The following is a 16,418-nucleotide window of genomic DNA, read 5'->3' on the forward strand; positions in this document are numbered from 1 at the left end:
AAATATGTTTCAAAGTTGTCATTTGAATAAAATAAGTCTCTTGGTTTTAGGTTATATGGGGTCGACATCCTTCATCCTTCTTGTCTTTCATATAATACACAAGTTGAGCTTGAGAAACTTGAATGTATGGTTCATCATCCACCCTTTCACCTATATGGATCAAATGAGAAGAATTGATTGATGTGAACCCCAATTCATCATTTCTAATGTATCTAGAATTTGTAGTGTTACTTCATTGACATGTAAATAAAGGCACCATGAATCGACTCTAAACCATATTAGTTTAATTCAATAATGTCAACAACCTTACCATGATAATTTTATGACAAAAAAACACCAAAATAAATCAATTTACAAATTTAAAGCTTCAAAATAAACTTTTTATGACAAAAAAACACCAAAATAAATCAATTTACAAATTTAAAGCTTCAAAATAAACTTTTAAAAAGTTATCGGGACACACTAAAAAAAAAAATTAAAGGAGTAAAAATGTAAAAAGTTGAATAGATTTTATGGTAAGAAAAATACTAGAACCTAAATGAAAAGAAAAATAGTGATTAATATTTATTTAATTATACTAAACTTTGTTTGAAAAAATAATATTAACCTCCTTTAATACGAATATAAAAAATTGAGTTTATATATGAAACGACAAAGAGAGTGATGCCGTGGTAGAATCTCCGCGTCCTCTGAGCAAGAAAGCAAGCTAGCGAGTGCAGAAACAAACCCTAAAGCCCTAATCAAAGTGAGCAATTGGTAAATCGCAATTGGACCGCCACTCTGGCATTGGGTGAAGTGAGAAGCGCGATAAATGGGTGCGAGTCGAAAGCTCCAGGGAGAGATAGATCGTGTTCTCAAGAAGGTTCAGGAAGGTGTTGAAGTCTTCGATAGCATCTGGAACAAGGTGCTTCATTCGCTTCTCTCACTTGTTTTGCTATTCCTTTTTCCAATTACACTGTTTCTGAACAAAATGACGGGTTTCTTCAAGAATAGGTTTACGACACGGACAATGCTAACCAGAAGGAGAAATTTGAAGCAGACCTCAAGAAGGAGATTAAGAAGCTACAGAGATATAGAGACCAAATCAAGACATGGATTCAGTCCAGTGAGATCAAGGACAAGAAGGTATTTTTTTTTCTTAAATTAATTGATTTATCCAGCACGGTGAGCTTTAGGTGTATATTTGACTCATTTGGTAGATATATTTAGGTACATGAGACGATAATATTAGTGTAAGTATACTTTTCATTTACTTTTAGGGAAAATCACGAGAAGAAGCTCTCAGATTAGGATTGAGATTCTAAGCTGTTTTTCGAATTCACTAATTCGAACACATTTTTTCACTACTTGGAATTCTGGTTGGTAAAGTGTCAGTGTACATTTTGCTTTTAGCCTTGGATTGTAGTGGTTTTGGAACAACTAATTAATAAAGCTCATTTTTTAAAAGCTCTCTCGGGATACATGATTGTTTTCTTGAAATGAGTTCAACCAATTGTGCATTTGTTAATAAATGTGTTTCCAGGGAGGGTAGAATCTACAATGATTCAGAAGTCGTAATACATATATGGGCTGTGTGGATTGTGTTGACATTTTAAATATTGAATGTTCCTGGTTAGATGGTAGTGCTCCTTGGTTTGACATGTTTGACGAGGACACGGGGTGTATAACATTTTAAATATTGAAATTTAGCCTCACTGCTTTGAGTTTGACAATGCTTTCTCTCGTGACATCTTGACATAGGTTAGTGCCTCGTATGAGCAAGCTTTGGTGGATGCGCGTAAGCTAATTGAACGAGAAATGGAAAGATTTAAGATATGTGAGAAGGAAACAAAGACCAAAGCGTTTTCTAAAGAAGGCTTAGGTCAGCAGCCCAAGACTGTGAGTCTTTGTCCTGGGAAATATGACCTTTTTATTTGTTGTAATTTTGTCTCTTTTTTGGGTTTTCTCTTGGTGTTTTATTATTGGCTGAGTAATTTGTTATCTCACTGTCTTCTATAATAGGATCCGAAAGAGAAGGCTAAATCAGAGACAAGGGACTGGTTAAACAATGTGGTATGAAATCAATTCCTTTGAATAGCTTTTATGTTTTTTATGTGTTCAATATGGCTAATACATGTGTTTGTAGCTCATGTCCAAAGTGCTTACTCAGGCAAATGGTTAGCCTCATTTTCTCTGTCTAGTGTTTGTTTGTTGGCAATGGTAATATGTATAATGCTGGTTGACTGTTAAGACCTTTTCACTATTGGCAATATCTATGTTATTATAGGTTCTTCTGATTTTCTTCTTTCAGAATTCTGTTTATATTAGTCTAGTGTCTGCTTTCCTCGTGATGTTCATTGGAATATCTTTGATAATATATTGTTAGAATGAGTTCATATTAATTTGACTTACATACTTGTCTGTCTTATCATTTTCAAATTTTCTTATTATTTTAAATATTGACTAGGTTGGAGAGTTAGAATCACAGATTGATAACTTTGAAGCAGAGCTTGAAGGGCTTTCTGTTAAGAAAGGAAAGAACAGGCCACCCAGATTGGTATGAATTATTGGATGTATTGTGTGGAAATGATTGTTTGCCTTTGCCATGGCCGTTGACATGTTTATTTTGTTTTCCAGACACATCTAGAGACATCAATTACTCGGCACAAGGCTCATATAAAAAAATGTGAATTCATTTTGAGGCTACTAGATAATGATGAATTAAGTCCTGAGCAAGTTAATGATGTTAAAGATTTCTTGGATGACTATGTTGAGCGTAATCAGGTTTGTCTTGTAGATATTGTTCCGATTTACAAATTTAACACTCAAGTGAATGCTAATCTTTCTTCCAAACCTGTGTATAATGTGGATGAGACTTTTCTTAGGATTATGCTTGAGGTATTTTTCCACCCAGCACAATTGTCTATTCAAGTGTATTATAGATAGTTAATGCTAAATCACTTTAGAAGAGAGAAATTTAGATACTACTACTTTTTATGCTTTGAACCTTATGATATACCAGTCATCTAGGGTACTTGGAAAGAAACCTTCTATTTTTCACTCCTCCAAGTTACTAAATTTCCTCCAAAAATAGTGCAACGTTCAGTAGTGGACCTCCTTTTAGTCACTATCCCTGCATAGGCAGCATCAATGTAAGCTTTAAGAATTGCACTCCCTTTCCTTATATATATAAATTCCTCTTCCTATGGTTCTTTTAAGGTACTGTTTAATTCTATGAGTGGCTTGTAAGTGAATGTGTCAAGCAGTGAAACAATTGACTAACCAAACTTTCAATGAGTACACTCTGACCTTATGAGTTATATAGATTAAATAACAAGACGCTACAATATCTCCTTAGCCACCATACACTATCATCTGCATTACTCGATTGAGGTTTGACTTTGTGGAGTTATTTATAGGTCTATTTATGAGCTGTGTTACCTGTCTCTTGATTAAATTTGTGACACATTTTCTGTTGATATTTGTAAATACCTTATCAGAGTGAGACACCTCAATTCTCAGAAAATACTTTAGCCTCTTAGGAGATTTTATATCAACTCCTTTGCCACAATTTGTCTCAAGAATTGTTCCTTCTATTCAGCACCGACCACAATAGCATTATGCACATGCGTACAACACAGTCATACCTTTTGAGCTCGAGTTTTTTTTAACATGTTTCATGTTTAAGTGTAACCCAACATAATGGTCTATTTATCTGTATTAATATAATGCATTAATGTATATACGTATCTTGGATACTATGCATTCTGATACGATGATACGGTTCTTCTAAAAATAATTGGATATGGTACATGCAAGATACATGTTTAAAAATCTGTAGAAATTCGTAAAAAATAATAAATATATAGCTACTATTATAAATTATGAATCATTGTCATCATAAATTACTTTCTATTATGTACATATAGGAGTACGTATCAATTTCAGTGCTTTTTAAAAATAATTCAGAGTACAGTTTCTTCTTTGGTTTATGAAGAAACACTGTTTATATGTTTCTATATACGTATACTTCTATCTTTCTCGTAGTTTTATTGGATATAAATACTTTCTTAGCGTGGATACTTCAACATGTGTTAGTGAAGTATCCAAAAATATTGGTGTGCGACATGTGAAACAAGTAAAAGATTGGTGCTTCATTCATTGATATATATATATATATATATATATATATATATATATATATATATATATATATATATATATATATATATGTGTGTGTGTGTGTGTGTGTGTGTGTGTGTGTGTGTGTGTGAAGTATCCTAGAGTATCAATGTTGGATACATATTGGAGATGGATACATGAAGCAAATTGAAGTGTAAGTTCTTCACAAGTGTATATTCAAGGGTAAAGATAAGTAATGCTAAATCAATTTACAAGAGAGCAAGTAAGATGCTAGTATTTCCTACGACACGTTTAATGTGGATATGCCAAGTATCTATGGTACTTGGAAAAACAAACCTTGTGAAGCTCGTATTTCCTAAAATTTCCTGTTTCCAATATTGTCTTCTTTGGAAGCCTATTTGTTTGGTTTTAAGAAGCAATAGGAAGGAAGAAGTAGATGAGAAGAGATAATGAGTAGGTTTTTATGCACTTTGGACTAGGAAATAAGGGAAGAAAATGAAGAGAAGAAAAGCTTAGTTCTCTCCTCACTTTTTTGATTGGATAAATGGAAGAAGAAAGGAAATAGAATTATGTTTAATAACCTTTTTAAAATACAATTAAATAAAACATGTAAGCATATTTTTGGCTATTAGGAACAAAATATTATACCTTCTCTTGCATTTTTGTCTCAACATGGAGAGATGAAATTAGAGGCATGCTGCTCTCTCCATCACTGCAGTTCTGAACAAGGGACAATTTCTAAGGAAGTTTATTTCTCTCACCCAGATCTTTCCTTTCAAAATCTTCAATTTCAAACAAGTGTAAGGGTGTGTTTGGAGGAAGAGGGATAATTTTTTTATTTATTTACGTAAGCATTTCCCCTTGTTTAAAAAATAAAAAATGAGATTAGATTAACAAAGTGAGAGATTGTCACATAACCTTCTGACAATTCCATATACATTTATTATATAAATTATGTATAAACATTTTATAATTTTTACTAAAATAAAAAATTCTCTAACTCACCATTCAAACGTTTCCTAATGCTTGCTTCTGCACAAAATTTATGTTTTCTTTCTAGGTTTCCATGTTTTTCTTTCTAATTTTCATTTTCTTCTGCAGGAGGATTTTGATGAGTTTAGTGATGTCGATGAACTGTACAGTTCATTACCTTTAGACAAGGTGGAGACCCTAGAAGATCTTGTTACAATTCCCACTGGTCTTTCTAAGGTATCTATTTAATCATTCTAGCCTTGGTTGGTTGCAAACATACCACTCAAATACAATTGGACGTGTATGTTGTAGATTTGTTTTACGGGATTGGCATATATCAATTAATTTTGGCGTGTTAGCATTTACCCTCTGAATTATGTATTAGATGTCTATTTTCTGATGCTACTACACTGTCTCCGAAAATACCTTAATGAATGTTGTGGGTTCTACACATGTTGTGGCTCAGTAATGGTCATTATTCTATTTTATTTTATGATTGTTATTTATGTTGTGCATATTGTTTCTAGGCTTCCCATCTTTGAAATTCATTATCTATGCTAATATTTCCCTCGTGTTAAAATATTAGAATAATTAGAATTATTCTTTCAGGAACCCTAATGTGTATATATTTTCAGGTGGCACCTAGTCTTGGCGTGAAAAATTCTTCAGCAGTCTCAACATCACAATCAGCATCAGCATCTGCATCACAAACATCTGTATGTATTTTTTGTTTCTTCGATATGAAAATATTTCTTAGGAGTTTATTGAAAATTGAAATGTCGTTGTTTCAGAATATTCTGCAGGGCTCTTGCTTTTATTTAGTTTATTTTCTCTGCTTGGATGGTCCTGTTAGATATTTTTTTTGTGTAAATGAGGTTGTTTTTACTCCCCTCCAATTGTTATTTGATGGTTTGCAGTGATGATAAATGTGATATGAGCAATACATTTTATTTTCTACAATCAGTTTGTAAAAAGATTAAATTCCAAGGCTTATTGGAAGCAGTGCTGCATTTCAAGATGGTGTTGCAAAATAATAATAATAATAATAATAATAATAATAATAATAATAATAATAATCAACTTTCAGGACACAATGTAAAGGATTTGTATTATATACTTTCAACGTGAATAAAACACTCAAAAAGTAGTTATTTTAACCCAAATTTTACGATATAATTCTTACATTTGAAACTTCGTAGCCAAAATTGAGCAATTTTGTATGAAGCGTCTAGTAGTACTATATTACAAATAATTGTAAGCAATGGGATCATGATCTGAGTTTCAGCTAGTCCATGTGTAATCACTATTTTACTTGACTAGTTAACAGGTAGAAATGCTGCATTCTCATGATGTCATTTAAATAGATAGGCATTATTGTTAATTCCCAATCCAGGAAACTATTATTTCTGATCATGAACATACTTCTGTCCAGGAGCAAGCTGACGACACAGCATCCCAGGATAGCAATTCTGACAATGTTGCCAAAACACCACCTCCTAAAAGTGGTGGAATTGGTTCTACTGCTTCAACTCCTACTGGCAACCACACTTCTCCGATTTCTGTGAATGTTTCTAGTCATACACTGTCTAGTCCACCTGCTGTTGCAGCCATACCTAGTTCAAATTCCGTGCGGAATGTCTTGGAGAGTAGTAATGTTACCAATTCATCTTCTGTAAATCAGTCTACGTCTACAAAGGAAGAAGACATTAATAGCTTCCCTAGCAGGAGACCGTCTCCATCACTTTCTGATGCGACACTCTTGAGGGGAAGAAACTCTCTATCAAATCAAGCAACAGCCAGCATCCCTCTTGGTTCTGCAAACATAGTCCCTAGCAATGGGGCCCTGGGATCAGTCCCTTCAGCTTCTGAAATAGCTAAAAGGAACATGTTGGCAGCTGATGATAGACTTGGAAGTAGTGCGATGGTGCAGCCTCTTGTATCCCCGCTAAGTAATAGATTGATCTTGCCTCAGGCAGCAAAGGCTAATGATGGAACTGTTTCAGTAGACTCTGGTGCTGTTAATGATGCTGCTGCAGCTGTATCTGGGAGAGTTTTCTCCCCTTCTGTGGTTCCTGGCATGCAATGGAGACCAGGAAGTCCCTTTCAGAATCAGAATGATGCGGTAAGTTTTCTGTCCTTTATTTTCCTTTGCTTTGCTATGTAGTTTTCCTCTATGTTAATTTTTTGCGGGATCTGAAGTGTGAACTATTATTGGTTAGTTAGACCCTCCAAAAAAATTGCATTTTCTGTCGGTGTTTTTAATTGTAATTTATTTGGAGACATCTGTATTGGTTGCAAGTATGGAGATATTTTATGTGGTTTCAATCAAAGTATGAAATTCATTTATGTATATTAAAACATTACTTGCAACTAGATTGTTATACTAATGGCTGTTGATTAGTTTGTTCGCACAAATAGTATGGGAGGATATCAGCTTTTGGATTCAAATCAAAACTATAATCTATCATGTGTTGACATCTAGAATCCAATTTCTTTATAAAATTCTGTGATACCCAGTCATCATAATTTATCTTTATATATTGGTAGATTATGGCATGTCATATCTAGGGTACCCTAAGATACAATGTTAGTGGTAACATTCGTATAACATTAATTCTTACTTTTGTTGACGACTATTGATTATTTATTGCCTTAGAACTATTCAACTATAGAATGTTCCTAACATTTATATATACATCGGTTATTTGATTTATCATGCATGAGATTGTTTATCATCAGAGCTATTTTCTACCGTATTGTCCGGATCATTATGCCATTGCTGATGTCCTTGATAGTTGCATTTCATATTAGACCTTTAATGCATTTTAATACCACTGGTGATCTTCCACTAATATATATATATATATATATATATATATATATATATATATATATATATATATATATATATATATATATATATATATATATATATATGTTTTTGCTTTGTGTATGTGTGTGAATCCATTTACATGAAAAATTATTACATTGGCCACTTTTAGATAACTACATGGATGGATTCAAGTAGACCACTACAAATGTTTCACTCACTGTTGTTATTGCTAGGTTGAATGAAAGTATCATCCTGGTTCTGTTATTGCATATGTAAAATTATTATCATTGAATAGATCTTGTTTAATCTATACTACTTCTTCAGGGCCAGCTTCGTGGAAGAACTGAAATAGCTCCTGATCAAAGGGAAAAGTTTTTACAGAAGTATCAGCAAGTGCAACAAGGGCACGGTACCCTTCTTAATATGCCTTCTCTTGTTGGGGGAAACCATAAGCAGTTTTCTGCCCAGCAACAAAACCCCCTTTTGCAACAGGTGCTTGTTTATCAAATTTGTCTTTTCTTTGCTTGGTTCTTTTATTTTTCTTAGAAGATTCATTACTGTCCACAAAAATAGAGCTATCCAGCTTAAACATGCATGTTCTTCTAGTGTTACTTTTTTCTTGATTTTTAATGTGGTTTACTACAGAAGCATTGGTCCTCTTGATAATATTCCAAGCTAAATTGGGCACCTATTTTTAAATCTGTTTCAGTACAAAGTGATGGAGAAAGTTGTACGGGGAAAGGGAAGAAAATTCATGTTTCTTTTTGTTGGTCATAGTTTACTGCCTGATAATTAGTCTGGTTGTGAGTGTATTACTTAAATTACTTAAATATGAATCCTGTTTATGTAAAGGAAAAGTAAAGCCTTCTGTACTTGCTTTGGTAACAGTAGAAATTAAAGGAATGAATGTTTTTTACTCCGAGTAGAATATGAATTCACGGATCATCCACAATCACCAGATATTTCATCTTGTAGTATCAAGTAGAATTGAAAATTTTCAGACTGGTGTGTGACTGAGTTGCAAATAGTAATCAATCGCATATAATGCCCATGTGGAGGATTGTGCAGTGAGTGAATTACTTTTTTGATCACTTGTAGTCTGATTAGTTATATTGTCTGATCTGTTGTTTTCTGTTTGTCAGTTGTCACTGACAGGTTGTTTGTTACAGCTACAGCTGTGATTGGATGCTTGTTAGTCAGCTGTTATAAATGATTTCATCATTTAAATGAGCCTCTGTAGTCTATATGTATTTGCTGTAAACAGAAGCTCATCACTTGTAAAAACTCAGATACTCAATACAAAGTTTTCTTTTCTGTTTTCTTAATATGTGGTATAAGTATCAGTAAGTAAATATTGCATACTGTTAATTTACATTTTAAAATGTTGTTAGTGGTGTTTTTCTTGAAGCTTTATGTTTTCATTTTCAATTTTCCTTCCATATGTACTTTTCTTTATGAATAACTTAATCTGATTAAAACTTATTTTTCTGTTAAACGATAATATATAACCTATAACTCCTTGTATGACATAATTTCTTATACATCAGAAAAATGTAATGTATGCAGTTTAACTCTCATGGCTCATCTGTTTCTTCTCAATCTGGTATTGGACTTGGGGTCCAGTCCACTAGTCTCAGTGGTATTTCTTCTGCATCACTACAGCAGCCACCCAATTCTGTCCATTCCCCCTCTAGTCAACAGTCACTGATGCCAGGTGTTTCTAAAGATTCAGGCATGTTTTTGCTAGTGAAAAGTCATATGTTATTGTGTTTTCCTGAATAGTTTTCTCCTTTTAAATTGGAATACTTTCTCTTCCTTTCCTTTCTGGGCCCAGGGAGTGATTGGAATAATATGATTATATACAGGGGTTCCCATAGTTCTCAAACCATGTTATTCAACTATGGTTATTTTTCCGATAAATATTGAACATGTTTTATTGATTTTTGAGTTTCCCATCATGTAATAAAGTGAAGATTTAAAAGAGTAATGACTGGTAAATATTTGTATGATAAAGGTGATTGTTGGAGATCCTACATCAATTAGAGGTAAGATAAAAATATAGTATATAAGTGAATGCAAATCTCATTTTATAAGTTAGTTTTGTAAAGTTGAGTTAGACTTAAATTCTACATTTTTAATGCGATATTGAAGCATATGAAAGCCTCTATCTTAGCAAGATTTGTTGAGATTATTGTTCATTCGCCATTAGGCTCCTATCAAACTACCAACAAATATCACTTTCCATGCTTAAATAAATAAATATGTGAGAGGTGTTAGTCTAGCAAGTAAATTGGGAATTACATTTCTGTGTAGTTGGACTATGGATCAAGTATAAAATAGTACTGAAATGACTGATCTATTTCAATATACAAGCCCATCTATTATAAAATTATAATTATTTTATGATAGAATACCTAATACCAGTATTGGTGTTATTATGACTATTATATTATTTGTATTATGCAGACGGTGGCAATTCTAAGGGTGAAGAACAGCAGCAACATCAGAACTTTACTGATGAGCCAACAACTGAATCTACTGCTAGCACTGCGATTGGCAAGAATCTCATAAATGAAGATGATTCAAAATCAGCATATGCTGTAGATTCGCCTGTATGCTTCATAATTCTTAATATGCTTGTATTCAAGATATGTCTTACTCCAATATATAAGCATCTATAAGCTTCTACAATCATGCCATGCTTGTAATGCATCATATAGTCTTCAGTAAATCTGGGATAATAAGCTGGGGAAAACCTGGGGTCTGGAACAGAGCACATGCATGTATGGAAATTCTTTATTCCTTTTCTCCCATTTAGTTGTTAGATCATGTAAACAAATTTATTACTTTGATAGCATTCATCTAATTTGAAAACCAGTTGACCAGCTCTATTGTAGTACTTTTATGAGTTAAGCTGATGAGATATGAGCTGAATAGAAATGGTAGGACTTCCCTGATTTGCAGATGGCTAAATATGCATTTTGATTGATGTATTATATATATATATGTGTGTGTGTGTGTGTGTGTATATATTTATAATTTTATTATTTGATGATGATCTGGGTTGACTATTTGTTGATTATGCTGCAGGTAGGAGTGTCTGCCTCTCTTTCAGAATCTGCTCAAACTTCCAGAGATATTGATTTGTCTCCGGGCCAACCATTACAATCCAATCAACCTACTGGCAACCTTGGTGTCATTGGTAGAAGAAATGGTGCTGAACATGGAGCAATTGGTGATAGTTTTAGTGCATCCAGTGTTAGTTCTGGTGGAGTGCGTGATCAGTTGTATAATTTGCAAATGCTTGAGGCAGCCCACTTCAAAATTCCCCTACCCAAAGACTCTGAACGTCCCAGGACTTATACGCCTGTATGAATTGCCTGTTATAATCATCCTCCTGTTCATTGGATATTCTATTATATGCTCATTGATGAATTTTCTTTGGTAATGTAGAAGCATCCGACAATTACACCTCCAAGTTATCCTCAAGTACAGTCACCTATTGTTAATAATCCTGCCTTTTGGGAGAGAGTGGGTCTGGAACCATTTGGCACTGATACTCTATTCTTTGCATTTTATTACCAACAGGTATCTTAACTTTCTGGGATTTAAGTATTGGGTCTTTTTGCCATGTGGGCTTATATGTATTTTTTCTGCAGAATACTTACCAACAATATTTGGCTGCAAAGGAGTTAAAGAAGCAGTCTTGGAGATACCACAGAAAGTATAACACTTGGTTTCAGCGGCATGAAGAGCCCAAAGTTGCCACTGATGAATATGAGCAGGGAACTTATGTGTACTTTGATTTCCATATTGCAAATGATGACATGCAACATGGATGGTATGCTGTGCAAACATAATTATTGATATTTGCTGCCAAAACTTTAGTGAATGCGTGAACAATATTGCACATTGTTTGACTTTACGCTTGTGTTTGTTCTAACTTGTCCGTGTCTGTGGTTATTCAGGTGTCAAAGAATTAAGACTGAATTCACTTTTGAGTACAATTATCTTGAAGATGATCTCCTTGTATAAACGACGCCATCCGGTAACAAGTGTTTATATTTCTTTGTGCTTAATGATTTTGAGGAATATTTTTCTATTATACTGATTACCTAGTTTTGGCTTTGAAGTCTTATCCAATCAAACAAAATACAAACTTAATGGAAGAAAACTGTCATTAAATTTAATAGTTTTCTTAAAGTCTAGTTAATTAATTAGAATGAATCTCAGCTAAAGATTTGAATGTAACAAGGCTAACAAAATTACTTTTCTAGAATTCACATGATTTGATTTTTCATGACTTTTATTGTCTTTTATCTTGACCTTGCTTGGGATCTTCAATTTATAAAATGGTAATTACCCTTATAAGACAACAAAAAGCAAAATATGAAAGGACGAAATAATGCTACTATTCATGCGGTTAAAGGCCTAACCATTCAGCTCAGTGCGTTAAGTTGAAGCATATTTCTTCAACTTGTTCCTGTTTCTAGATAAATCTGAGATGTACATTTGTATTATTTGGAGAAATGCTCTGCATTCAGAAGGACCGAGTTATTATTTCTCCCATATTGACCGATGCTTGTTACGGTGTAGCTATTCTCTTTATACCGATATGCAAAGATTGATTTGGGGTGGTATTTTGAAGAGTTTGAGATTCTTTGGTTCTGAATGGCTCCTATTATTGACCCTTCCAATCTTTGTTATGTCTAAAATCTCATTTTAGCTGATAAGTTTATTGTCTTCAAACATTGGTTGTCTGCTTTTTCAAAGCGTTGTTTGTTGGTTTTAATTATAACAGCCATGTCCTTGCAGGTATTGCGAGATGCTTGGAATTCTTGACCAGAAAGTTATTTATTCAATGCACATCGTGACTAGCAGTTTATTAGGCTCCCATCCTTTATGAAAGCAGTGCGTTTGTATCATCTTCTTCATACTAATTTTCGTAGGTTGATACTTGCTTGTACTATTCTATTTGCAAGGATTAGAATAATATGTACGTTTTCCTTTCCAATCTTATCTCTATTTGAGCTTTGTTTGGTCATTCTTCTTGTTTAGGGACAATGAAAATGAAAGAAAATACGATGAAAGAGTTAAAGATAAAATAAATAATGGAAGCCTGATTTTGCTATAAAGATAAGCAGTTAGGTTTATTATTCTTTCGAAAAACTGCAAGGACATGGGCTGTTATAATTAAAACCAACTGAAATGTACTCTTCTGTCAAATCCATTTCCGACTGAGTATTCTTCTGTCAGTGATATATCCTATGAACTTCATTCTTCAATGCTAAGACAATTGATATTTTGAAATTGAAAATTTAAAAGGGGGGAAATTCCTATTTTAACCTGCCGTTGTTGTGGTTTCTTTGCAGATTAATTGCGACCTTAAAGGTGAGGTAATCTAGTCTCCAATTAACTAGAGATATGACTAAAATAAAACATGGACAATCTTCAAACATACAAGCTAATTTCATAAGATTCAACCCAAATTCTATGAAGCATTATGTACTCCGATGGATGAACTGTTATCGGACTAAGAATTTAACTTTCATCATGGTCTTACTGGACAGTGACAACAGTACAGATGGTGGTGGCCAGACTTTCGATGGAGCCAGAATCACATATTTCTATTGCCATCTGAATTGTCAAAATCAGGAGTGGAATTGAACTAAGAAGTCACGTAATTATTAACTGATTATATATATATATATATATATATATATATATATATATATATATATATATATATTATTTTTTTTTCTTGAAAAGTTTAAGTTAATCATTCAACATGAAAATTGAGCAAAATTATGCTACTTTTCTCATGGATCAAATTATTTTTCCCTGGAATATTGCTCGGTTTTTTTTTTTATTATTATTAAGTTATAGGATTGTATGTTGGTATATTGTAGTGTCCTATGAACTAGGGGATATTGGTATACACAGTTTTATTTTTTCGAGTAAGTTAATTGTTATTTGATGCAATGAAATTTCAAATATAATGACAGATATCGACCAAAGGCTAAATATGCACTAAACATATCGGTACTAAAGAAGAAAAAGGAAAATTTACTAAATGAGTACAATTGTTTCAACTTAACTAAAATGCATATTTTTTTTAAAATTATCAACATATATAAATTGTTATTATGTAGTTTTCATTTCTAAACTTAAACACAAAAATATAAAAAAAAAAAATTCTAATAGATTATACTAAAAAGTTGTGTACTTAGAGGAGGATTTTATCATCAAATATATATTAAGGTTGTGTCAATCATGCATGACTTAAATTTAAACCACGTAATATTGAAGTTATGCTACCATGCACAATTTCGACTTAAATCATTATTGAAATGAAGTAGTGTTACCCAAAGACGTCTTCATTACAAATAAAAAGAGAAAAACAAAAACAAATTAGGCTAATCACGTGTGCTTCATTTTAAAATTTAATGTTTATCAGAAATTGTAGTAATTGATCTTGCACAATTTTAAGTTGTTATATCAAATAGAATAGTTTTTTTTTTTTTTTCTATATACATGAGTTTGTAAATATTTGACTAATCGCAGACTACAAGTTTTGCATCAAAAGATTTGTAATGATGATTTGAAGTGGTGGAATTTTTAGTTTTAATTTTAATATTAAGATTTTATATAATATATTTTCATTAATCTTTAATATTCTTAAATTATAATATTATTATATATTATATATTGTTTAACTTTTCATATATTTATGTATTAAATAAATAAATATAGATTTAAAATTAAAATTAGATTTATAAAAAAATTAATTTTCATTAAAACTAAGAATTTAGAAATGAATCTGGATTTAAAACTGGATCAAAATATTTTAATTTAGATTTAGAACTTATCCAAATATTTGGATCAAAAGGAGGTCTGGATCTACAATTTAACTCAATTTTATAGATTTGGATTGGATTTTTAAAAATCCAATCCATAATTACTATTAGCAGTTACCCTTTCAAACACTATTTCTTTCATTGTTTAAATTATATTTGTTCATATAAAAGTGATAATCGAGTTGTTAACGACATATTATCATAAACAAAAATAAAATGGCCTCTAATATTTTGTATTGTGAGCAATTTCTTACTTTGATGGTCATTGTGATCATTAAAGTATGTTGATGGAAAATTGTTTTAGACCTAAGGAATATTGACATATAGCTTCTGTGGTAATACTAAAGTTGGTTGAGAACATAACATTAACATATACATAGAAAAAAGAAGTTGAAGCTTTCAAACTAAAGGATATTAAGAAAAAAATAATTATCTTTTCCAAGCAACTAATAAACTAATCTTGTTTTCAAAGATATATCAAAGGAAATTTGGGATTCAATGAAAAAGAAATTCCAAGGATTAGCTAAAGCAAATAGGCAACTACTTCAAAAACTTCGTTTAGAGTTTGAAATTCATAGAATGAAATTTGGGGAGTCTGTTTCTGTCTTCTTCAGAAGAACAATGGCCATCATCAGTAAGATGAGAACAGGTGGATAGAAAATATAAGATGTGATTGTAGTAAAAAAAATTTTGCACTCATTGATACCAAAAATTAATTATATGGTTTGTTCCATTGAGGAATAAAAGAAAATATTGATGTTTTATCCATTGATGAATTGCAAGGTTCATTATTGGTTCATGAAAGAAAGTTACAACATTAAGACAATGTAGAATTAACATTAAAAACCTCATATGATCATTCAGATAAAGTAGATAAGAGGATATGGATCAAGCAACGACAACATAGGTAAAGATAAAGGATATGACAAAGGTTGAGACAAAGGAAACTATGGTTATCAACAAAATCAACATAAAAAAAATACAATCTTAGGAAGAAGGGAGGGGATGAGGTGGTTATAAAGCAAATTAGCAAACAAATGTGGAATGCTATCAACGTCACAACTATTGTCATTATAAATCAGAATTGTAACAAAATTTGTCAAATGCACAAGGTGAAGTGTCACATTTCACAAAAAGGAGGAATAACAAGTTGGAGAAATATTATTGTTGATGGCTTGTCATGAAAAGGAGCCAATGACCAGAAAATTATGGTATTTACACACTAGGTGCTTTAATCACATGAGTGGAAATAAGTCTGTATTTTTCATTCTTGATGAATCCTATAGAGATAATGTGAAGTTTGGAAACATTCTACAGTCTTAATGATATGAAAAGGGGAAGTAACTTTACTAACTAAAAATAGTGTTGCTTAAAACATGTCTAATGTCTTTTTTTTGTCTCAAATTCAAAGATCAATTTGTTAAGTATGAGTTAGTTGCAAGAAAAGGATTACAATATGACAATTAAAAATGGCCTATGTCAAATTCTAGATGAAAGATTGTGATCGATCACTCAAGTGGTTGTAACAACAAACTAAATGTTTTCTCTTTACCTTAATCATGTTATGAAACAAGTTCAATCAATCAAGTGCAATTGAGACACTTGTTATGGTCATCTTAGTCTTGGAGATTTAC

General features: G+C 32.2%; 1 protein-coding gene across 3 annotated transcripts; it reads left to right on the plus strand.

Moving 5' to 3' along the window:
- The first annotated feature begins 651 nt into the window (after window positions 1-651).
- LOC114184425 (general negative regulator of transcription subunit 3) lies at window positions 652-13,601 on the plus strand. 3 transcript variants are annotated; one of them, XR_003604591.1, is made up of 18 exons: window positions 652-904; window positions 994-1,125; window positions 1,741-1,878; window positions 2,002-2,052; window positions 2,447-2,536; window positions 2,617-2,763; window positions 5,224-5,331; window positions 5,730-5,810; window positions 6,527-7,216; window positions 8,252-8,419; window positions 9,494-9,659; window positions 10,394-10,539; window positions 11,018-11,296; window positions 11,381-11,515; window positions 11,587-11,768; window positions 11,896-11,975; window positions 12,743-12,876; window positions 13,300-13,601. XR_003604591.1 is itself a non-coding variant. In XM_028071738.1 (17 exons), the coding sequence occupies exons 1-16, from the start codon at window positions 812-814 to the stop codon at window positions 11,960-11,962; spliced, it is 2,673 nt and encodes an 890-aa protein (XP_027927539.1). In that variant the 5' UTR covers window positions 652-811; the 3' UTR covers window positions 11,963-11,975; window positions 12,743-12,971. The 3 variants fall into 3 exon arrangements, 2 of the variants coding, with proteins under 2 accessions (XP_027927539.1, XP_027927545.1); XM_028071738.1 differs by lacking the exon at window positions 13,300-13,601 and having other exon boundaries at window positions 12,743-12,971; XM_028071744.1 differs by lacking the exon at window positions 13,300-13,601 and having other exon boundaries at window positions 9,494-9,641; window positions 12,743-12,971.
- The last annotated feature ends 2,817 nt before the right edge of the window (window positions 13,602-16,418 follow it).

This window comes from Vigna unguiculata, chromosome 1 (genome assembly GCF_004118075.2).
Source record: "Vigna unguiculata cultivar IT97K-499-35 chromosome 1, ASM411807v1, whole genome shotgun sequence".
In the NCBI taxonomy this organism is placed as follows: domain Eukaryota; kingdom Viridiplantae; phylum Streptophyta; class Magnoliopsida; order Fabales; family Fabaceae; genus Vigna; species Vigna unguiculata.